The 25,169-nt window shown below is 37.8% G+C and overlaps 2 protein-coding genes and 1 long non-coding RNA gene across 10 annotated transcripts in view; 1 reads left to right on the top strand and 2 right to left on the bottom strand.

Annotated features, from left to right (window-relative positions):
• Positions 1 to 5,433, bottom strand: part of PXDNL (peroxidasin like) — a 428,332-nt gene extending 422,899 nt beyond the window's left edge. The window contains 1 exon segment of the mRNA XM_055318359.1: positions 5,194 to 5,433. Within this exon segment, the coding sequence (XP_055174334.1) occupies positions 5,194 to 5,357 (164 nt within the window). The 5' untranslated portion in view covers positions 5,358 to 5,433.
• LOC129505354 (uncharacterized) overlaps positions 2,595 to 25,169 on the top strand; it is a 34,130-nt gene continuing 11,555 nt past the window's right edge. The window contains exon 1 of the long non-coding RNA XR_008663512.1: positions 2,595 to 4,995. This is a non-coding gene — a long non-coding RNA (uncharacterized LOC129505354). The remainder of the gene's footprint in view (positions 4,996 to 25,169) is intronic.
• Positions 10,544 to 25,169, bottom strand: part of PCMTD1 (protein-L-isoaspartate (D-aspartate) O-methyltransferase domain containing 1) — a 67,603-nt gene continuing 52,977 nt past the window's right edge. For all 8 annotated transcript variants that reach the window (XM_055318360.1, XM_055318368.1, XM_055318367.1 and 5 more), the window contains 3 exons: positions 23,018 to 23,189; positions 21,289 to 21,412; positions 10,544 to 13,121 (listed from right to left, as the gene is read on the bottom strand). In XM_055318360.1, coding sequence (XP_055174335.1) covers positions 12,757 to 13,121; positions 21,289 to 21,412; positions 23,018 to 23,189 — 661 coding nt within the window. In that variant the 3' untranslated portion in view covers positions 10,544 to 12,756. The remainder of the gene's footprint in view (positions 13,122 to 21,288; positions 21,413 to 23,017; positions 23,190 to 25,169) is intronic.

Below are 25,169 nucleotides of genomic sequence, written 5' to 3'. Positions count from 1 at the left end.
AGCAGTGCACAGACTTCACACCCACTGCCCACAGTCCTGGCTCTTGCTTATAAATGTGTTCCCTTGACTATGGGGCTTTCCAGAGTTCTAGCCTATGCAGACTTTTCTCATTCTACAAGCGCCTCCTGGGAAATCACATTTCTTCCCTCCAGCTGAATTAATGCACACTCTTATCCCAATGATCTCTCAGAACTGCATCCCTCTCCACCAGGATGCCCAAGTAAAACTCAACAAATTTTCTCTATTTTTCAGATTTACCCTTTGTCACTTATTTTCACTATATACATTATCTATCAAGTTGACAAACCAGGACATTCACTATCCTTTCTTACTCCATAAATGCAAAAAACAGATTGGTCTTTATTGCATCAGACCTGTACTGTTATTCAACTTTTGATATATGCACTCTCTAACTAGAACAAGGACTTCAACTTTGTGGCCTCGTATTATAATTATTCCCGCAAAAACTGTATTGTGCAATGCTTCTCTTCATCTCACTTATGAATCTACAGTAGGGATTGAAATGTGTTGTGTATAAAACACTATTCTCTTTCACTAATTTAATCTGCATACATCATCTAAGTACAAGCTGTTGTAGGAAATCCGAGGCAAGACCCCTTGGATCCTGGCATCAATAGGCAATTGCTCATCTCTATTTTTTGGGTGAGAATCCTGAGACTTCAGAGATGGGGATGCTAATACTTGGTGGAGGCCAACTTCTGAAATCTGGAAAAGCAAACCTACTACTCCTTTATCCTTGCAATCTGGTTTCCATTCCTTTTCTACTGAAGGTGCTTCTGCTAAGTCATCTGCACCATCCAACTCTCAGGCTTTCAGTTTCCAAGCCCGACTCTGTCAAACCTGGGTCACGCCTCCTGGGACATATCCTGCTGCCTTTCCAATGTTGGCTAGCTCACTTTATCCCCTTCAGTGGTGTGTTCCTGTCCCACACCTCCACCCTGCACCCTCCCTGGCACTTTAGGGGAGTGAGTACTCAACATCACAGGTCTACATTTCCAGCTCCTCATAACTACAGCTGGGCTTCAACTATTTGTCCCATGAGAGACCCTCAAATTAACATGTCCAGATAAGACTTGTTTATCCCCTGAACTAATTCTCCCGTAGGTTGGTTTGATTGATGAATGACTCCCAGATATCAGGGATGGGGCATACCCTGGACACAACGCCAACAGCTGGAAGCTTTTATCACTTCACAGCCTTGGGCCTGCCCTCTCATCACTGTTCCTCCACCCAAGATCCTCAAGTGGGCTCCATGAACACTCACCTTCTAGAACAACCTCTTCTAGCTCCTCTCTGAGGACCAAGCTGTCCTGAATCGTTAGGGTGGTGAGACTACACCATGTTAGACCCCCAAGATTGGAGGCATTTGCTGAAATAGTGTACCCTGACTTATTAAGCAGGCAGTGAAATAGGAAATGCATTTCAACTATTCCATTTTCTCTCCAACAGGTCAACAGTTGGGGTAGGTCTGAATTTAGATATAGTTCGCCTGAGTCCCTCCTCCTTACCTTCAACCATGCCAAATGGAGGAAGTGTCTAGGGAGTCCAGGCCTGCTCACTACGGTTAAGTGATAACTCAAAGCCAGCAAGTTATGTCAGTTACAAAAAAGTTATGAAAAATTCTGTTTCAAAGGCCAAAGTAATCCCTGAGAGTTATTTAAAAAAAAAAAAAAAAAAAAAAAACCTGGTCGTCTGATTGGATGGGAAACTGGAAAAAGCTGAAGGAATCCTATTTTCTTCTTGAACGAGATGACATTTTTATCAGCTAGATAAATGTTTTCATGACGGAACTTGTTCTTTTGCCATTTGCCACAAACAGCCTCCCTCTCAAGGTTGGTATATTTGGAGGGCGAGGCGAGCTTTGTACACAAAGGAAATGCCTTAATTAAATAGTTAATGCTTCACATTGCCCATACTCTCCAATCTAAAACTTTTGGGGAAATTCTCAAATCGCTTTTTATATTTTTCTAGTGGAATCGAGATGGTTTTTAGAGTTTGTTTAATCACAGTCCCTGAGTTCAACCGAAGCTCGATCTCTCACTCCTGGGAATTCTAAGAATCACATTTCATAACCAGCAATTGAGATTCTGGAGATACCACCTAGTGACCTGGTGCTGAAGTAAAGTCAACAAAAGCTACATGGGGCTTCTGATTATTGAACAGGCTCCCTAAAGTTCATTACTAGAAATTTTCTGTTTGCTAATTCCAATTCTGAAAGATTTGCTTTACTGAAGTACTCAGTGTAAGAAGTGAGAGTTTCTGAATGGTAGTGGACTATTTGGTAAACGATATTTGCTTTGAATGCCTAATGATAGCTGTCTTTTTTTTTTAATATTTTGTTTAAATTCAACTTGCCAACATATAGTATAACCCAATGATACCTTTATAGATGGAAGTAAATTAAAATTGGAGGGAGTAGTTCTGCACTTTTCTAGATTTGAAACACCAACCATAATCAATCATTTAGTATAGTGAAGTTTCCTTACCTACAGTTGAGAAAAATATATTAAGGTGAAAATTTTAAAAACATGGAAAGACAAACTCAATAAAGTTATACCACTACTAATTAACATTTACAAAGCACTTTGGCTATGTTTATTTACATTGTTTCCACTGTTACAATGACAACACATACATGTTTAAGTGTGGTTTAACAAAAATTCTTGATGCTGCTGTTAGGGAGAAATCAGGCCAAGCCTTAGCTTCCAAAGGCTGATGGGCTTTTTCTTTTCCAGAATTCTTATCTTAATGCATTAGTAGTGTGCCTTCATGATATTGCTTACTTGTAAATATAATCCTATGTCAAGGATTTGGAGACCAAAAGAAGTAGAGCACCAGTTTTTGTAAACTTTACACATATTTCTTGGCCTTTATACTATTTCTCTAATAGAGTTCACAAATGGAAGGTCCTGACATAAAAGTGCCCTACAAATATGTGTGGTTGGGCCTGTGTGGTGTTGCCTTTCACTTAAAAATTTTTTTTAATTATCCTCTAAGATTTAAAAGTTAGGGAATTTCATTTTCGACTTCCATATCTTCTTGAAAAATGCAGCAAGCTCACTAACAATAGACCCAAATTCCCACAGGGCAGCAATGACCTCTGGCTGGCTGGCCCTTGCTGCTGGCTCACCTCTCACCCCTCCTGACCTCCACAGATCCAAGCCAAAGTTGGTTGCAGTCCATCACATGACTCACGCAGTAGTTTGTCTCTCATCTTCCCACCTCCCTCACATGGCTTGACCAGGCAGCTTCCTGGAGGTATCTGAATTTGCAGCTCCTATCCTTAATTGTAAACATAATAATAGTGAACCCTTCCATAGTACTTAGTGGGCCAGACACTGTCCTATGTCTTTAACATGCATCAGCTTATTTAGTCTTCAGAATAACCCGAGACAGTGGACACTATCAGCATCCCCATTTTAGGGACTAGGAAATTGAGACATCAAGGAGTCTAGAACTCACCCATGGCAACACACATTTCATCTGCAGGGGTATCTGGCTCATGAGCAGGCCCAGTCTGGAACCTGCAGACCCAACCATTAGAATTTATTTCCAGGGCGGCCCCGGTGGCTCAGGGGTTTAGCGCCGCCTTTAGCCCGGGGCATGATCCTGGAGACCTGGGATGAGTCCCAGGTCAGGCTCCCTGCATGGAACCTGCTTCTCCCTCTGCCTCTCTCTCTCTCTCTCTCTCTCTCTCTCTCTCTCAGTCTCTCATGAATAAATAAATAAAATCTTTAAAAAAAAAAAAGAATTTATTTCCATATGTATTGGAAGGCTCTTCACAAGTACATCAACAGTTTTAAATTCTGTCCATTGCATCTAGAAGACAGTGTCTAGTGAGTGCTAATTTCTTCTCTGAAACACCTAGGAATCAAAATTTTGGGTCCAGATCTGACCTAAGTAGCCTTTTAAGTCTATGGCACTTGATGAGACAAACTGCCCCTTCTCTAAAGCTTTTTGGCTGTCAGGAACTGCTATCACAAAATGACACAGGGACGGTTACACGTATAAAGGCCCCTCTGGAGCTGTGCTGATTGCCTGCACAATGCAGTGCTCCCAGGTTCAAGAATCTGTCTGACTACTTTTCAGAGTAAGACTTATTTTGGCATTTGCAAGCGTATAAAATAAGCAAAAATGCTTAATGAAAATTACCATAAAGATGTATGTCAAATACGTATGTCTTACTCTGAACAACTACCAACCACTCATTTCAACTTTTCATTACCAAGCACAATTCCTCATTTCATGATCATGATGAAAAAAATATACACTGCCGATGTTATCTCGTATCTCAAAATTCCAAGAATCTCAGGCTATTTCCCTCTGCTTAAGATTGAACTTGGAGCAGTGAAAGAAGTTCTCTCTTCCATGGACATCACATACCCCACAAAAACTTTACCATGGAGTGGGGAGCCTTTCAAATCAGCATGTCCTTTCAGCATTTTTCCTTCTCTTTCGATGTAAGGCTTGAAAATTATGATAAGAGGAGATCTGCATTTCTCACGTATTATTTAAGTCAATCCAGATGTCAGCTCGATGATACAGGTTTATTACGCCCATATTAAGACAGGGGAGTGGTATTTGAATCCAGGTCCATCTGATACCTGTATTCTGATGCACTCCACCGTCTCAGTCTCCAGCCCGTGATCGGCCCTAAATGCTGGTTAGGTCACTGCTGCAGAAGGCCCTGCCGAGCTCTGGAGGGTCTGCTCTGGAGGGGCCTTCGTCCAGCGCCGCTCACCTGATGCCCGCGCAGGACAAAGTCCATCACGAACAGAACAAATGCAACCTGCCAGCCCGAACTAACTCGGAGTATAGCACATTGCAGAGCTGTATTGGTTCTGTCTTGTTTTTTAGCCGGGGCAGACACATGCGGGCCGACTTAGGGGCCAGATGTTGGAGGAGACAGCGAAGGAAGGGAACCGGCGGAGAACCTACGCGGTAAAATTCTAGTTCTGGAAGGCGCTGGAAGAGGTAAGTGCACGGGGGCGGGCCTATTTATTTCCACTCATCACGGCTCACATTTGCTTGTCCAAGAAGAGCGCGGGCCGTGGGGCTGTCCGGGGAGCGCAAACCGCCCGCGGATTCACGGCCGGGACGCGCGGGGGCTCCGGGACGGACGGGCGCGCGCTCGGCGGGGGGGGCGGCGGGGAGGGGCCCGAGCGGACTTACAGCACCGCGGTCCGCGGCGGCACCGGAGGAACGCGGTCCAGCATCCAGTGCGCGCAGCGCGCGGTGCTCGGCAGGCACAGGCAGCGGCTCGGGCAGGGGCGCAGCGGCAGGCACCTCCCGGCCAGGACGAGGCAAGCGGCCCAGCCGACGAGCCTGGACGCCATAGGGCTCCACCTGCTGCGGGCAGCGAAGAAGCCGGGGCGGCGGCGGCGGCGGCGGCGGCGGCGGCCAGGGCGTGCGGAGCCCGAGCCCGGCCCACGACTCCCGGCGCGGCTCCGGGAAGCGGCCCTGGCCAACGGGCGGCGGAGGGGCGGGGGCGGGGGCGGGGCGGCGGGGGAGGGGGCGGCCGCGGGGGCGGGGGAGGGGCGGCGGGGGAGGGGGCGGCCGCGGGGGCGGGGGCGGGGCGGCGGGGGAGGGGGCGGCCGCGGGGGCGGGGGCGGGGCGGCGGGGGAGGGGGCGGCCGCGGGGGCGCGCGGCCGGAGGGCACGGCCCGAAGACAGACTTCAGTAAGTACCCGAGTCTTCCGGCCACCCTGGACAGGTATTCAGGGAAGCCTTTCTAGTATAAAGACTAAAATTTTTCAGACATCTCTTACCCCTAAACTAGCACTTTAAAAAATGGAAAAGCAGTAGAAAAACAACTCACAGCTTGGGATGGCCCAACCTTGGTAACAGTCCCAGATGACCATGACTGCAGACCTAGTTTTGCCAAACTTTATCAACCTTATGAGGAAAAAGAAATTCTTTTGCCTTTCCAGTACTTTTTCAATCCCTTAACATTCTACTGTGGGTGAATACTGCCCTCTTTTGGCAAGACGTTCAAACTTAAATATGTGGGGTTTTACTATTTTGTTAAAATCCAGAGATCAGAAGAAAAAATAACCTCCATGAAAAAGAATGATTTTAAAATAAACCAGGTATGCTTGACATTGTCCGTGCTTATTTTATTTCCTAAGTATTGCAATGAACTAAAAAAGGTAATTTCTTCTTTTCGATCCCATGCCTTACAATTACCATGCTTTTGCCTTGTGCATACAAGTTTGTGCACTGTTTTCAGTTCAAAACACAATTATTAGCTTGTATTCATAGAGCATTTTTCCAGGATAGACTATGCACTCTCTACTTTAGAAAAACCCTAAGCTGCCATTAAATGAAAAAAAATCTGATTACCTCTTGGGATACAGGGCTAAGAGCTGCAAGCAAGGCAGGGGGAACCCCATGAATGGCACGGCCACTGCAGATGCGAGATTCTTCTCTGGAGTGCCTCAGGACAACTCTCCCACAGAAAAGTATTATTAAATATGTTAAATACTATGAATATTTTTTTAAATGCATCAATATGTTAAGTTAAAGATATACACAAGAGCCCAAAAATGAAAGGAAAATGAGAAGTTATTGGCAAGATAACTAAACACCAAAGCCTGGCTCACCTTGATAGTATTTGCTCAACCAAGTAAAAGAAACAGATCTGGGGATAGCAGGCTTACAGAAAGGAGAAGAAAAAGCCTTTTTCCTAAGTGGAGGGTCTTAACTGGAAAACCTCTATTTTCATCAAGTTAAGGATGAATTAGAAATAATCCACATTATCCCCTGCCACCATCCACCCAGAGAACACGAGAAAAACTGCCTGTTTCAAACTTTCTATGGGGAGAAAGGGATTAAAAAAAAAAAAAAAAACACCTCCCTGGAGATGTAGTATTTCCAAATTAGCTTTTAAAATAAAATGTAATATGAATAATAGTGAAAGGGAATATAAGGGAAGAGAAGAAATGTGTGGGAAATATCAGAAAGGGACACAGAACATAAAGACTTCTAACTCTGGGAAATGAACTAGGGGTGGTGGAGGGGGAGGAGTGCGGGGGGGTGGGGGTGAATGGGTGACGGACACTGAGGGGGGCACTTGATGGGATGAGCACTGGGTGTTATTCTGTATGTTGGTAAATTGAACACCAATAAAAATTAATTTATTAAAAAAATTAAAAAAAAAATTTAAAAAGATACACTAGGTGACCACCAACCCCAAAACATGCTATAGGAGTATCAAACCAAATGGACTTTAAAGTGAAAAATATTAAAGAGGGTTCCCACATAATGTTAAAGGCCCAAACAGACGTAGCAAACCAAAAGCGTAGCATCATTGCGTCAAAATATACAAAGAAAAAATCCAAACAACTACAATGAACTGACATTCTGCCATCCAAGTGAGAGGTTTTGCTAAAAAACACAAGAGCATACAAAAAAAGTTTAGACTGTATTAGATTTGAATACAATCAAAAATTTGAGGGATCCCTGGGTGGCGCAGCGGTTTAGCACCTGCCTTTGGCCCAGGGCGCGATCCTGGAGACCCGGAATCAAATCCCACGTCGGGCTCCCGGTGCATGGAGCCTGCTTCTCCCTCTGCCTATGTCTCTGCCTCTCTCTCTCTCTCTCTCTCTGTGACTATCATAAATAAATAAAAAAAAAATTTAAAAAAATTTGATTCAAAAGACATTTACAGAATACTATACCGAACAACAAAATATATATTCTTTCAAAGGACACCAAGGCATTTATTAAAAATGACTATATATGGGGATCCCTGGGTGGCGCAGCGGTTTGGCGCCTGCCTTTGACCCAGGGAGCGACCCTGGAGACCCGGGATCGAATCCCATGTCGGGCTCCCGGTGCATGGAGCCTGCTTCTCCCTCTGCCTGTGTCTCTGCCTCTCTCTCTCTCTCTGTGACTATCATAAATAAATAAAAATTAAAAATATATATATTAAAAAAATGACTATATATGGGCAATAAAACGAGAAACAAGGTTGCTCTTGTTCATTGCTTCTATTCAACACTGTACTGGAGGTCCCAACCAGCATATCTGGCAAAATTAAAAAAAAAAAAAAAAAAACACCCAAAGGGGAAAAAAAAAAACTGTCTTTATAAAGATGATTAATCACAAGATGGTATGATTTAAGTAATGTACAAAAATCAAGAATGGAGCAAAATATAATTTTAACAAACAATGCAATAGCATTGAAAAATACAAAATATTTACACATAAATCAAGACATCTGAAACAAAATTAGGTACCTTTAGTAAGACATTTAATAAGATATAAATAAAAGGAGAGAAGTACCCTATTCATGGATTGGAGGATTCCATATCATAAACATGTTAATTCTCACACAAATTGATTTATAAATTCAGTGATCCCAAAATGATTGTGTAAAAGTAATCTGAGAAGTGGATTGTAATGTCTATCAAAGTCAAATGATTCAAGAATAGCCAAGAAATACCTTAAGTTTAAATTAAAGGAGCTTATCTCACTACAGCAAGAATTACTGTAAATCTATTTAAGACTGTAGTTTTAGCACAGGGATCCATAAATTGACTAACTAAATAGAAAAGAAAATCTAGACACAAAGCACAAACATACAAAAATGTATGACAACACTGTAGATCAGAAGAGGAAAATGGGACTTTTCAAAAAAGTTGTTGATCAAAAAAGTAAGAAAAAAAGAAAGTATTGTTTCTCACTTTAGACAAAGATCAACAGTATGTGTAAGACTTAAATGTGAAAGACAAAAATCACAGAACTTTTAAAGAAAATATACGCTAATATTTTCATGATTCTGGATTAAGATTGTGTGAAGATGAATGTGACACAATTAAAATCGAAAATTCTAATTCATGAAAGATGCCACAAACAGAATGAGAACAGAAACCACAAGTTAATGAAAGATATCTGTAGTACATGTAACTGACAATGGGTTAATAGCCAGACTACATAAGGAACCATATAAGCCAATTTCTTTAAAAGAAACTACCCAATAAAACATTTCCAAGACTTGAATGTAAACTCTACAGAAAGGAGATGTAAACCAAGAAACACTCAAAAAGGTACAAAACCTCCTTAATAAGTAACAAAGCCTCTATAACACTTCACACTCGAAACAGGCAAAAAATTGCTATCAAATGTAGGTAGGGTTATGGAATAACTGGAATGTTTAAACACTGCAGGAAGGAACATACTGTTACACTATTCACGGAGATATACTTGCACCATCCATGAAAGTGAATATAAACATATTCTGCGATCCAGTAATTTTATTCCTTGATGCACACCCTATGAAGACTCTTGCACACAATACAGCCACAAGACATGTTGAAGAATGTTGACAACTGAACTATTTGATGTAACAACAAATGTCCATCAATAGTAGAATGAATAATTAAAATGAGTTGTGGATATAACGTAACCATATACAACATGGAACAATCTCAGAAAGGCAATGTGGAGTGAAAAAAAAATCCTGCAGAATACATACAGTATGATTCCACTTGTATAAAGTTAAATATGTATGAAGCCAAATGATATACTGTTTAGAGATTCAAACCTATGTGCTGAAGCTATAGCAAAAGGCAAAGTTATGATAAACACAAAAGGAATACCCCAGAGAGTAATTAAGAGAAGATTAAGAAGGGGCACACAAGTCATGGTGATGCCAGTAATCAAATCTAGTAGTAGGTACACATGTGTACTTACATGTACACTGAATTATTATTCCTTGTGTTTTGCATGTATCTTCTAAATATCCTTCATATCTACTTAATACTTAATACAAATTAAAAAAAAAAAAAACCTACACTGTCTTCAGAGGTGGCAACAGTCAAAAGGAAGTAAGATGTCCAAATACAAACAATTGTGTATAATACTTCAAGCATATATCCATAGGTATATTGAGATTTTCTAAATTAAAAAGAAAAAGAAAGAAAGCCAGGCTACTGGAGAACAAAATTTAATTATATGCAACTGTTTATTTGAAATAGTTTTCAGTCTTCCCATGATTTCATAGGCTTTGCTTCACTTTTAGCCTCTCAAACAGCTAGAAACCAACACCTAACATTTTCTGCATTTTGACCGTTATGTATGCTATCTTAATGACATTTTCTTTATTAAGACTGGAACCAAACATGTTAACCAATAAGAGGTGTAGATTTAAATCATCTTCTTGGTAGTAACTAACGGTGCTGCTGACAGTTTGTCAGATTTATCAGATGCTGGACACTATTTCAAGCCATCTCCATCTAGCTATTTGACTTAGGAAAATCATGTTATCTCCCTACCCCTACTTTCTTTTTGTAAAATAATTAGATTAGATTATTTCTATTGTTTTATCTGGCTGCTAAAATCCTTTTAATATAACCCTCATCATTTTCAATTAACTTTACTTCACCCTTATTTGCTACTTCTCCACCTATAAAGCATAATTATCCATACTCAAGTAACCATGAATTAAAAAATACACACAAACCCAAAATACTCTTAATCATTCTAATATATTCCCATTAACAGATAAAAGGGCTTTTCACTTGAATTTTCATTTTTTATTTCTACTTCTTTATTTAAAATCAATGATAAAGTCACAACTGTAAAATGAATGAATGCATTTAAAAACACAAATGATACATTTCAATGACAAAAAATATGTAATGATAATGGAAATCTACTGTACACTTTGCTAAGGTCAACAAAATAAAAGACCATTTGAACAAATCAATCTTCAAATATGTCCTTGACAAAAACTCTCTTTTGAATAGTAAAATCATCATTTAAGAATATTTATGTTTACATAACTGAACACTAGCTCCAAAATCAACAAAGTGTGTAGAGGGCAGCCAAAGGAAGGGTGCTGGATAAAAATACATAGATACTAGATAAAAATATGTGGGTACCAGGAACTTGATATTAAGCTTCTAAAACTAACAATTTAAAATAAAATGAATATTCCTAACATGACAATTGTATAAAACTATTTTTTCCTTGATAGAAATGAGATGGGATATTCCTTTATAGTAAGAGCTTAGTAATCATCTAAAAAAAATGTGGAGATACATGTAGCCCCAAGTCACTGGTATAAAACAAATACCTTCTTCCATGAAATTATATTTCCCATTACTAAAATAGTCTAATTTACTTGGGAGAATTCATCCTTAGAATATTTCAGACACTTATTTTAATTAAATATGTAGAATTACCAGATTTGAGATTTTTGAAACCATCTGTGTCTTACTAATAGTTAAATCTTTCAAGAGATAATAATCCTTTTACTATACATCAACTGGGTTTCCTTAAATGTATTTGATCAACTACTGAAATAGTGATGCTGGTGGTAGTGATACTCTCAAATTTTTCCTTTTAAAAAATACATGATCCATGTGACACTTTCTTAACAAGGAATGACTGTTTTCAGGCCCCAGTAGGAAGGAAAGAAACCAAAAATGGCATTTACTACCTCTTTTATCACTGATAAGCTATAACAGTCAAATGATGGATAGTTTATGTGGTATTAAGAAAAAAGTGAAAATCATTATAATTTTAGCAAAAAACAAAACAAACCCCCCCACACACGAGAAGTTAAATGAGCACAACATAGGTCCCAAAGGTTAAACTTATGATTCTGAACGCAATTTTCAAAGCAAAAGGCATCTACATACAATTCCTGTGAATATCTCATACACTACAAAGATGAATTCGAAGCAAATGTAGGCTAGCTCAGTCCTACCTTGTCAAAGACAAATATTCAAATGAACTAGGAGTTCCATTTGCTAAAGTGCACCTGCTGACCAAATCTGCTCTGGTCCTGCCTCTGAGCACAACCTAAGAAAGAGGCCATTACCCACATTTACTCCCTGTTTGCACTGTCAACAGTCATACAGAACAATGGGTTTTCTTTTTTAAACCAAATACTGTATAAAGCACAGCGGATAATAGAAAAACCAAACCTAAATATACTATCTTCTAAAACTCCAGCAAGTTAAGATAACCTCATTATTTTTAAATACTGAAAATGTAAAGGGTCCACACAAATTAAGAACTGTATTAGGTATATACTTTTTATTTAATACTCACTTGATGTGCTCTTAAAATCTCTATGAGAGAAGCAGATAGTTTCCCATATCTTTTGGCAATAGATTCAAAAGCAAAAGTAGCAGTGCTGTTGAATTTCACGAAACGTTGTTTTTTTTTGTTTTTTTTTTTTTTTAAAGCTAAATTATTCAGTATCTGTATTGTTATTGCACTCATGTATTGCCCGGAATACTACAGCGACTCAGCAATAGTGATTGCAACAAAGTAAGGTCAGTGGTCTATACGGCATTTGATTTCCTGATTAGAAAAGAAAGGTTTCATAGAGGAAATGCAAACAACTGCAATTCAAAAATCAGTATATGCTTAATAATTATTTAACCTTATACAAAATTAAATGTAAGCCTCAGCACTACAAATCTGTAAGGAACCAGAAAAGGATTTACAGTACACAAATCTTGAGTATTGTTGCATTCCACTCTTGAAGTCACTCTGAGTTAAAACAGCATTTTTTTCCAAGATTTAAAGAAAAATATATTTTATAAAAGGGATTCTTTTTATTTACTGAATACATCATTTTTATTACTAAGACAAAACAAATTATACTTTTATCACTATAATTCGCACTGATGAAAGAATTCTCTTTTAACTCCTAACAAATGCTACATTTTCAAGACCAAAGGAATTATCAGTAGGCATTCTTTCTTCTTGATCTAAGTTATTTTTCTCTAAAATATGTCAAGTAAGCCTTTAAAGATTCAGGGAGGGGAAGTTTCATGATTTTTTCTCTCAGTAAATTCTGAGGTGGCTCCTCGGGCTTCATGGCTTCACTGTGATCTTTCTCTTCCTCTTCTTTATCTTCTTCCATTTTTTCATCCTCCTCACTGTCTAGAGGCTGAGGAATAAGCTGATTACCCACAAATACGTAAGTATTAATTCTCTGTTTAACCCTCTTTCTTTTTCTTTTGGGTGGAGCCCTCTGAGGAATCCCCTTGGCCTGCATCTCATCATTTATGAAATTTCTAAGTGTACGTCGAATATAAATACGAGCCAAGTCCTGTAGATTCCTGACAGCACAGGGGGCTAAAAAACAAAAACAAAACACATACACATAAAACATAAAAAAAGTAAAACATTATGTATTTGTTCATTTCTTCACATAACAAAACAAGTATTTCTTAGCAAACATTAGAAAACACAGAAAGTATAAAAACTCTGATGCCATCTAACAAAGACTTCAAGGCACTTACTAAATGCCAGGCCACTATTCTAAATTCTGTGCACAGTGGGAAAGTTTCTATGTACAGATATGTGTATATGTATATTCCCATACCTGCATAAAGATTCTTTGAAAGAATAAGTAAGAGCTTAGAAACAGGCTACATGAGAATAAAGTATTTAGGGAACAAGAATAGAAGGGAGTTTTTATACTACATATCTTTTTTATACTTTTTGATACAAAAGTGATCTATTCCACACACTCAAATAAAGGCAACATTTGAGCTGTCTCAGTCTGAGCTTTAAAGCTCTTACACACACACACACACACACACGCGCGCGCGCGCGCGCGCACACACAATTTTTCTCCGTTAATCAGCAAGTAAAACTGGTTCATTGGCAAAGAAACACCACAAATCATGCTGTAAATAATAACCCAAATAATAATAATAATAACCCAAGAACACACTGCAGATTTCCTCAATTTACTGATGTTTACTTCTACCGAACACATCACATTGGACCCTATCCTGTCGTTTCACTCCTGTCTCCCACAAATCTATAAATGCATAAGCCCTAGAACACACATTCTTCTCTGTAGCCTGTTCCAATACTTTATAAAGAAAGAAATTAATTCTCTATCCCAGTAAGTTTCCATTCCTATGGAAATGAAACCATCATTAAGGGTCCTTCTCAAATGCCTCAACAATATAAAACATAACCCTCCTCCGCTTAAACAGCATTAAAAATCTTCATTTATTTTTTATTTCATTTCTTTTGGTAGTCTTTTCTGGATACTTTACCTTGGAAACTTTTTTATTATAACCAATGAAATCCTGCCTTCTTTAGTAACTCTGGTACACAGTCTCTCCCTACCGTCAGACTATAAGCTCCAGGAGTGAGGGCCACAGCATTTCCTGTCTATGCTCCCCACAGGGCCCTGGAGGCACTAGGCTTGCACAGTACATCATCCTGTCCAAGGCTCAGAGCACTTCCTGTGTTCTGAACACCAGATCCTATCACAAATTGCATACACCCTGCAGTAGGAGATAAGTTTTTGTTTGTTTGTTTTTAAACTCCAGTTTTTCAGACTGATTCAAAGACCTCTTAGCACAGGCTTAAATGGCCAACTACAAAATCTTTTCTTCAAACTATCTTTTTTCAACTCCCTACTGAATACTGGAATAGAAAAGAATTCCAAAGAACCATACTGGATATGCCTATTGAAAACTGTTCTACTGCCTGTGCCTGCCCCCAACTGTATGAGATGGAAACTGAAACAACATATAACAATTTGAGTTCAAGTCCTGCTTCCGTCAGTGATGAAGTTTTGTGAGCACTGGTAAAAACATGTGACATACCATCCCTTATATGCTAAAATGTGTAAAATACTACCTGCTCTGCCTACCTCCTAAAACTGTTTAAGTTGTTTCACATTCACTCAATACCTAAAGGTAAATGCAAAAAGCCCTAAAAGGTAAATGAGCTTAGGATATTCAAGGAGCTGAAAGAAGGCTAGCATAGATAAAGTTCAGAGCAGGAAGAAACACTAAGAGGTATAATCATGGATGACCTTGCAGGCCTTGGTCAAAAACAAACAAACAAAAAAACAAAACAAAACAAAACACAAAAAAATGTGCCCTGTTTTGGCCATGCAGCTACTCAAGGGTTTTTAAAAAGCAGGGTCATAATGCAATGAAAATGGCACTCAGGCTCCTCTGGGAATATGGATCATAAAGAGAAGGAGCAGGAGATCAGGTGGGAACACTCCAGTAATACACCTGAGATCTGACCACACTCTGATGCAGATGGGAGTGAGGAAGATGGCAGTAAAAATGCACAGAAGTGGACAAATTTGAAACACATTTTGAAGACAGGATGGACAAGGGATTAGATGTAGGAGAATTTTAGCCCATACAAAAATGTTAATGTCAATTACTGACATGACAAAGAGGAAGAGTGTAGTTGGTGAGAAGAAAATCAAAATTTTGTTCTGTGTTAAATCTGAAATGTCTGTTACATTTCCTGAATGGAGATTTCAGGAAGAAAAACAAAAGGGACATACTAATCACCATTTTGGCATGTTATGGGCAATAATACACTTTATACTAAGTGAGAAAAAGAGGTAAAATAACTTGATACCGGTCACAGAGCTCATAAGTGACATGAGTTGGGATCTGAACATGGACATTTAACTGCAAACTCTATGCTCCTGCCCAACCACAAGCAACTGAATCATGACCTTGGGACTCAGGGGCAAGGTCAGGGCTGGGGATAGAAATCTGGGAGCCACCAGCCTCTCCCTGAGCACCCAAGAGGGAGTGTAGACAGAGAAGAATGGACTAAGTGAGCTCTGAAAAAGCAGGGGCATGAGGAAGCTGGGAGAATAAATCTATAAAAGAGTTTTAGAAATTATAAAAAAAGCTAAGAAATAGAGCTATAATTAGTCTTTTCAGCTGGTCTTTATTCTTGAACCTCTCTCACATTTTTGGTACTCTCTTTTCACACGTTAATTATGTTCCTCCTCTGCCAACATTGCTATTCCAAGGACACTGTTAGAATTATGAACCTTTCAATCCTAAACTGTCAGAATACTTAACTTCATAAAGAACCAACTAGACCCAGAATGGAAAAGGATTCAGACTTTACTTAAATCCCAAAATAGTATCCACAGGAGCTGCCTTTAAGTTTTTCTGAATGATACAATAACTTTTAGATAATTCTCAGTCCTAGTTATTCAAAAGTCCCCCATATTTTCTATGCTTTAACATTCACTTGTTTCTAATGCTTCCAGTTATGAGATAAGGATTTAATGGACTAGACAATGCTAATCCTGATTGCTATTAAAATTTTATTTTGAATTAAAGCTTTCACTTCAAAAGTATAATTAAGGTTATCTCTAACACACACACATAAGCTTTGTTTCCCAAAAGGTAGTCTCATAAAGATTTCATAGGAACCTAGCACTCAGCACTTTCATTTTTATTTATTAATAAAAATTGAAAAGGGCATTATATTTAGGTCAGACTCACAAAAGTGATGATTTGGGGCCATTTTTAACCTTCAAAAACAGCAACTTCATATAGCTCAAAGTGATTCAGTGCCACAATTTCTTAGGTCTCTTTTGTCCCTTGTGACTTATAAGAAATATACATTTGGCTTCTCATTCCTGACACAGAGCTCTGAAAACACTTGGAATTATCTAAGTGATAAGAGCATAGCAGATTCCTTCCAACCACACCTGAGTTTACATTAATGAGGCAACTTTTGGTAAGCCCCACAGGATGCTGGGCTGGTTGCCAGGGTAACAACCATGGGATTAGAGGACTGGAACTTCCACTACCCTCTGGGAGGGGAAAAGAGGCTGGACATTGAGTTCATCATAAGTGGCCAATCAAACTCTATAAAAAGCCTTAACCGAAAGGGTTCAGAGAGAGCTTCCGGGTTGATGAACACAGAAAAGTACCAAGGAGGCGGTGCACCTAGAGAAGGCATGGAAGCTCTTGTCCTTCTCATAAATCAATCAATTCCAACTGGTTATTTGTGTGTTGGATCCTTTGATAATAAAAACCTGATAATCTAGTAAGTAACCTGTTTTCCTGGGTTCTGTAAGCCACTCCAACAAATTTCTGATTTACAACCAGGCAATCAGAAACACAAGTGAAAACTCATACTTGTGATTGACTGGTGTCTCAAGCTGGAGGAGGAGTGGGCAGCCTTGTGAGGTAGAGCCCTTTAAGCCTTCAAGGTCTATGCTAATACCAGCTAGTGTCAGAATGGGGTTAGATCACAGGACACCTAGTTGGTGTCCACAAAGAACTGTAGAATTGCTTGGTGTGGAAAAACCCACACATCTGGAATAAAGAAAGATGTACCTAGTGGGTGGTGTATAGAGAAAACCGTTTTTCTTTAGTTGGTAGAGAGTTTTTTCTTCTTTCCTTTCACCCTTTCTAAAGGGCCGGCCCTGAACTTAAAGCAGTTTTATATATACATATATATATATATAATGTTGTATACTCCTCCAAAAACAAATAGTACTTTAAGGTGAATCAAAAGCAGTGATAAATAAACTTCAGGAAAAGTTCTAACTACATTTTAGTAACTATTTATATGGGCAATTTCACAGCTACAAAATACATTTGGCAAAAGATTTGCACGTGTATGTTTTTAGTTTTTTTGCTAACATTCTTTATTTTAATCCCCTATAATTAATGAAATAATGTTTCTAAACAGAAAGCAATTTTAAGCAAGAAAAGGAAACATTCTTATTTTCCAAACATCCTATTAAATTTTGACAAATAATATTTTCAGAACATTTTTCATTCTGTGAACATTATTCATAGTGAAGCCTTTATTCTTTATCAAATCATAATTCCCGACTTATTTTTATAAATTGCTATTGGGAGTTGATAATTTTTTTATTATAGAAACTTTCAAGTATACACAAGAGAGTTAATAATGTAATGAGCCCCATGTAGCAGACACTCAGCTTCAACAACTATCCCTTCTAGCTCATCTTCCTTCATCAACACTGCCATTTCCTCTTCCCATCCCTACCACATTATTCTGATGAAACTTCAGACAGGTCATTTAAATACTTCAGAGGCATGATAGATACTTGTTTCTTAATTTAGGTCTGTCTTCCATTCTATGCCTTTTAACCAATTTAACCCTACTTTACATTCATAACCATGTCAATCAACCCAACCAACAACAGTCTTATTAACTACCTAAATCTGTTTATATTGACATCCTTAAAATGAGAAAGAACAAAATTGCCTATTATCATCCATGCCATTCATAACTATGTCATGTAAAATCACACTTATAAAATACAGTTTTCTAAAGGACACTAAACTAGGAAAACTGTCATAATGAGGAATGCTCAGACTGCAACAGTGTCTGTTAGACAGTAACACACCAGTAAATGGCTGATGCACAGAAATGTACAGGGGCTTCTGTAAGGACACTTCTATATCCTTACAGAAACACATCATGCTTATGGTTAAGGTGGGCCATTGTCAAGACCAAACTGTGTTACGATTGTTTTCATTACCTCTCTTTATGTGACTCTCTAATCAGTTATGATAGGTTAAAGAAAACTGTCATAAATAACCTGTAATTCTAATGTCTGGAAAACAGGAAGGAGTAAATAGTTTTGTTATTATTATGCTCTTTGCAAGGAGTTTAAGTATTTGATAACAACAGTATGACGTAGTCTACTGTATAGTATAGCCCATACTATATGGTAACTACATACATGTATATATATATACATACATATATATATATATATATACAGGTATGTGTGTGTACAGTCTAACAAAAAGTATACTTTATTGAAATAATTATATCATGCATATGAATACAAGTGACAGTCACTTGATTTTGGCGCTAAAAAGAAGTTCCTTTTAGTTCCATAGCACATACAATCACATGTCTCTTTCTGAACAGACAGGAAGGAAGTTTAAATTTAAGATTCTAGCAGAGTAACTTTACCTTTCCAATAGAATCAATCTTTTTGATAATCCTTTGGTTGTTTTAATCATTCTTATTTTTAATTTTTCATATACTCCAGTTTCCTTTCATAAGGAAGTTTTGTTTTGTTTTTTAAAAATTTTATTTATTTATTCACAGGAGACAAGAGAGACAGAAACAGAGACACAGGCAGAGGGAGAAGCAGGCTCCCCATGCAGGGAACCCGATGTGGGACTCGATCCCAGGACTCCAGGATCACACCCTGAGTTGGAACGCAGACGCTCAACCGCTGAGCCACCCAGGCGTCCCTATAAGGAAGTTTTAAGTGGTTTTGTTATGTCATTTTTGTAAGCAGCATATAGTAGCAACAAGTATGTTTGGAAAAAATGGCTGATTAACACTTTCTGAATTGTGAAAGGCTCCAAAGTTTTTTAGAACTGAAGGCCTGATTTCTTTCTAAATGAGATAAAAATTAAGAGCACCGTGTCAGAATTTATGAATCTTATGAAAATGAAGAGAGTGGTCAATAAGTCTCCTTTGATGGCAGCTCCTGTTAGAGAAGAATGCTAGTAAGCCCTGTCCTGGGCTTCTGGGGAAGAGATCTCCCTGTCACTGACATTTGCTGCAGAGCTACCTGGGTCTCTCTGCATCACCACACACCTTCTTCCCCAAGACAGGAGGAGTGGCCTATACAGTTTGTGTGTAAGAAACAGCAGGTCATATATGGCTCCATCCTTTCCTTTCTCTTTTCCTCTGTTTACAAGCATACTCATTAAGCTCTGCTCACCTGTATTGACAGAGTAAGCCTACACGATGGGAGGTTGCCCAGCACTGCCTTAGCAAGGTGGATAGTCAGACTACAACGTCTATTAGAAAGTAACACATCAGTAAATAGGTGGTGCACAGAAATGTACAGGGGCTTCTGTAAGGGCACTTCAATACCCTTACAGATACACATTATGCTACGGTTAAGTCAGGCCACTGTCAAGACCAAACTATGTGACAGAACTGTTTTTATTACTTCTCTTTATGACTCTCTCACCAGTTATGATAAAGAAAACAGTCAAAAATAACCTGTAATTCTGACATTAAGAAAACAGGAAGGAGAAAAGAATCTACATGCAGACCTTAGCCATATTCCCCCATCTACTTTAGTAGGTGATAAAAGTGACATTTCAATTCCTAGCTATCTACCCACCAAGTCCATCTCTCCATTGGTAAGAATCTGAACAGGGACAAACAGACCACAAAAATCACAAAGCTCAAAAGAAGATAAAATGAAATGAAAATAAAATTTAAAAATTAAGTATAAAGCCAGGTTCCCTGAAATAGATTCATTTTTTAAAAAAAGACTATTTATTTATTTATTTATTTATTTATTTATTTATTTATTTATTTATTTATGAGAGAGAGAGAGAGAGAGAGAGAGAGAGAGAGATATCACAGGCATGGGGGAGAGGGAGAAGCAGACTCCCCCACTGAGCAGGGAGCCCGATGAGGGACTTGACACCAGAACCCTGAAATCATGACCTGAGCCGAAGGCAGACACTCAACCATATGAGCCCCTAAAATAGATTCATTTAAAAAGCAAATTAAAGGAAGAAGTCTACCATGGTAAAGTTCATTTTTGGTACAGAACTTTACTTACTGATTTCCAAAATCATAAGCCACAAACCAATTGAAGCTACTGTCATCTCTTTGTCTTTCAACTGCAGTAAGTTGATCACTCCCTTTCTTGAAATAGTTTTTTTTTTCTTGGTTTCCAACACAAACACCTCTCTCCTCACTCTTCCCACTCCTATAGCTTAAAATGTCTTTTTTCACTGATGATTTTTAATTTATATCTCCCTCATGCAGTAGGTTTGTATCTACTTGACTACCTGACACATGCATGCCAACAGAGAACTTAAACGTGGCCAGAATAAAGTATGTGATCCTCCTACACCTATTTCCAAACTATTCCATTGCCAGTCTTGCAAACAATGGTACCACCAAATAAATGGTACTACCACTCAACTACCTATTCAAGGTAAAACTTTACATCCTCCTTTTTTCTTTACCACCATCTTCCATGAAGTCTACTATTTTTCTCCTGTCAAACAACTCTGTCCACACCAACACTGATTTTCCCTTTAAGTCTTGTATAATCTATCTTCTACACTCTAGCCAATGACTTTCAACTACCCTGAAATTTATTTGTGGCCTTGGAACAACTAAGTTCCTTGCAGCCCAAATAAAGGCTTTTGTGTTTGCTGTCCTACTGTACAGAAAATGCCAACAAATTTAATATAATAAATTCACAACTATAATTAATAAATTCATGTTTTCTTTGACCTGCCCCTTCTTTTCATATGTCCATGAAGGCAGCTAACAGCATCTGGTACAAGGTAGAAGGAGCTCTAACCCACCTCCATAAAAAAGTTGAAGAAATTTATTGAATATATTACTGCCTACATATTTACTTCTTCATAATTATATAGTCCATTAAATCTCAAGCATAAGAGTTGAACAATCTAAGCCACATTTCAATCAGAAAGGACCAAGAGTTACTTACGGAGTCCTACAGAATCTGGTTTGCCATTATCATTCTTACTTGGTTGTACAAGTGGAGCAAATGAAACAGCAAGGATGTTTTTACTTTCCCAAGTGTTTTGTCCAGTTCGCATAATTTGTGTTAACTATTTAAAGGGAAAAACAGAAATAGAATAGCTTAGTCCTAGAAATGTGATCATCTTATAGTCACAATTTTGCTTTAACAAAATAAATGCCAATGGTTGCTATAGTCCCTTCTATTTGAATGCAATCAAATTACTTTCATTTAAATACTTACCATAAAATAATAAGGAATGACAAATATTTGCAGCTCTAGAAAGATAAGTCCATGTAAGTAGATCCAAATATGGTCTAGTGACTCATAATATTATATTTGGGCTCTGACAGCTTCTGGGGGTCTTATTTCAATCCACACCTGCCAGTGACTCCCAAAATATATGTCTTACCATAGGTTCAGTTGTTTGGTTAAAGCGTTATATTAATAAAACCATGTTCTGATTACTGTACGAAAGAGTCAATTTCTTGGTCTTCCATGATGGTAAAAAAGGCAGATTCTAATTCTAATCTCAACTTAGTATTTCAAAAATAGATTTAATTAATCACAAGAGGATTAGAAGTTTACCCACTTGGCAAAAATCCATCCCCAGTCCTTGGAAAAAAAATATTAGCTCAGTACATGGCTTGATCAAGTTGAATTAATACTTTCAATTTCTACCATAAAAGTCAGTGCATTATATTTCACATCAGTATAACAGTATATAATTAATATTTAATAAAATACCAATGGGAAGCTATATCTTAAATGTTTGAAGATATATCTTTAACAGAAAACAGAAGATTGTTCATCTGGGAGTCTCAACTCCAGAAGCATTTGAGTAACTTTTTTCCAGGAGTGTTTTTTAATGAATGTTTTATATTATGTCTCTTTAATAACGGACAATTTGCCACAGAGCACAGTACAAGGTAATGGCAAAAATCTACTTAACTGAAAATAACATGCTGTGATGTTAAGGGACTCCCTAAGATTATAAACTCCAAAATGATCAGGCAAGGTCCCAGTCGTCTTACACAATTTATCTTCTACTGTATAAACCACAAAGCATTTTAAACATCTCAAACTTAGGTTAAAATAAGTATTACAGATTTTTTTTTGAAATGCATTTTTGTACTTTTTTGCATTTTTGTACATTTTTAAAGTAATTTCCTTTTGAAAGTTCCACCCATTTTTTAATACATCAGTATTTTCATGCATTTATTATACTTAGTAATTCTCAACCGAAGGCAAGCAAATATTTTCAAGTGAGTCGATGTAGTACTAAATGAAGAATTAAAAATTTACTTGTCTCTTCAATGGATTTAAGCAGTCCAAATCAAATCCCAAATAGATTTTCTTTTTCTCATGTTCAAAGAACTAAAAAAATGTTTGAAACTGAGCAGCTAGTAGAGATTATTACATCCAACTGAAACAAGCTCCAGGTAAAGAAACTGTAGGAAGAAACGACTTGGCTGGCAAACACCCTGTAGGTGGTAGCTAAGCTCTTGGTGAAAGACCAAATCTCTTCAAATCCTAGTATAAAGAATTTCTTCTATATCTGCTTTGGTTCAGTAATTAAGACTCCATTTCAAGTTTTGATCTATGGTGGGTACTTCTCTAAAAATTAAACCTACTTTTCACTGATTCCATTTCCCACCTTAAACTACTGTGTTTAAGCAAAGGACAGTAAAGTTACCTGATCTTCTATAGGCATGACTAGAATGCCTCCAACTTTCAGTAATATTTTCATGTAGTTTTCATGGTCTTTCTGGACACCAGCCCCACAATAAATTCGATCATACTGATGACTGTCAGATGCTATCTGGAGGCAATTACCCACCACAAATGCAGGTTCACAGAACTCAAATCTGCATGAAAAAACAAATATATTTTAATTCATTTAAATAAAATATTAAATCTAAAAAAATTAACATAATTCAGTTTTTTGTAACAGTGAAGTTACCAAAATTAATTTTAGGATAAATATCATTACAAAATTTGATTTAAATATCATATTTATGAAGGTTAACTGATCAAATATAGTGTTTTATCATCAATGATAGAGTGCACATGTTTACAAAACATTAACCTATTTTTTGCCAAACTGAAACCTCATTTAGAGCTTAAAAAAATGAATATAATGAAAAGCCCTTCATGATACCCATCTTATGATGCCCCACAAATGACATATACTAAGGATGAGAATCACAAGGGTCAAACAAACAAGATTCACCTTCCACTGCCCTTTCCAAAAAAAAAAAAAAGCTGACAGGCCAGTGTCAATGGGAAGGGCTCATGCAGTATTCATCTCTGTTTGATATTTTTGCTATGGCTAATAGTGGAAAGTTTTGTCAGGAAAAGACATCAATGTCCTGACCACATACCTTAGCAACCACTAAGATTAGGGAGATTTTCCTTACAGATTTTAGCAGAGCTATGTTACAGGATTGTTATAGGATGTTACTGCTGCTTTGTGATCTCCCTATGCAACAAAAGGAGATACTGTTTTCAAAGCAAAGGCATTTTATGCATTTTATCCAGGCCACCTGTTCCTGGTTACAGTGTTGGTTCATGGTATATAGAGTTATGCTTTTACAAACTAACCTATTTAGACTTCTACTTTATTCCTTAAATTTTAACAAATTGGAAAATAGTTACTAACATGTAACATTAATTAAAATCCCAATGCACTAATAAAACATGTAATCTTTTAAAAAACTAACTCATGGAATATCCTTTTACTTTTAAGTTGATTAAAGTTAATATGACCACACAGCAAAATCAGGCTATTATTTGAGAATGAAATAATTTATATTAAAAGTTTCGGCATGCAGTGAAAAATGACACTGATTGAATCATAATCATCTCTGCTTTATAAAACATATCCTGCCCTTTAGTAATTAATAGACTTATTACATAACAAGTTTCCATTAAAATTCACTAAAACACAGACACATTATCTTCATTAATATTTAAAGAAGAATTTACCAGAATTATGCCGTTTTCAGTATCCTGTCTTCTAAGTGGAAGGGTCAAGGGAAGGGTGGGAAGGATTGAGGGGTTAGGGTGGGGTGAGTAATCTGTGCATACTCTCTTTTCCACACCCACATACTAGGGTAAGTCCATGCCTCATTTTTCCCTTCACTGCAACTGCCTCCCTGCTAGTCACATTTTTCAAGTCCCTTCCATGGTTTTGTTCCCTACTGTATAGGATAGGGTGAAGTTTCCTTATAGTACCACATGGGGCTTTTTATGACCCTACCATCAAACTGTCCTGCCAGATTCATTTCCTGGCTCTGCCTCCCCTGCATCCCCCCTTCTTCCTGCCAAACTATGCTGCAGCCAGACTGACTTACAGTTGACCCTTGAACAAGGCAGACGTTAGGGGTGCAGACCTCCTCCCTCAAACATCCAAGTATAACTTGTGACTCCCCAAAAACTTAACTACTAATAACCTACTGTTGACCAGAAGCCTTACTAACATGAACAGTTGACTAATAGATATTTAGTATGTTACATGTATTATATACTATATTCTTACAATAGAGCTAAAGAAAATATTAAGAAAATAAGGAAGAAGAAAAAAACATATTTATAGTACTGTGCAATAAAAAAAAAATCTGCATTTAAGCCATCCTGCACAGTTTAAAACTATGTTGTTCAAGGGTCAACTGTGTGCTTCTAGTTGCTTAGTGAAGTATTATAAAATGTTTTGAAACTCTCTATCTGTGTATATATGCTGTTCCTTTGACTAAAATTCTTCCCATGATAAATGCCTCCTATCCCTTCAAGATACAGTTCAAATACCAGTTTTAGTAATGAAATCTTATCCAACTCTGTTTTAACAG

The sequence above is a fragment of the Nyctereutes procyonoides genome, unplaced genomic scaffold (genome assembly GCF_905146905.1).
Source record: "Nyctereutes procyonoides isolate TBG_1078 unplaced genomic scaffold, NYPRO_anot_genome, whole genome shotgun sequence".
NCBI lineage: Eukaryota > Metazoa > Chordata > Mammalia > Carnivora > Canidae > Nyctereutes > Nyctereutes procyonoides.
The sequence above is the reverse complement of the archived record's forward strand: the minus strand, read 5'-3'. Positions and strand labels throughout refer to the sequence as shown.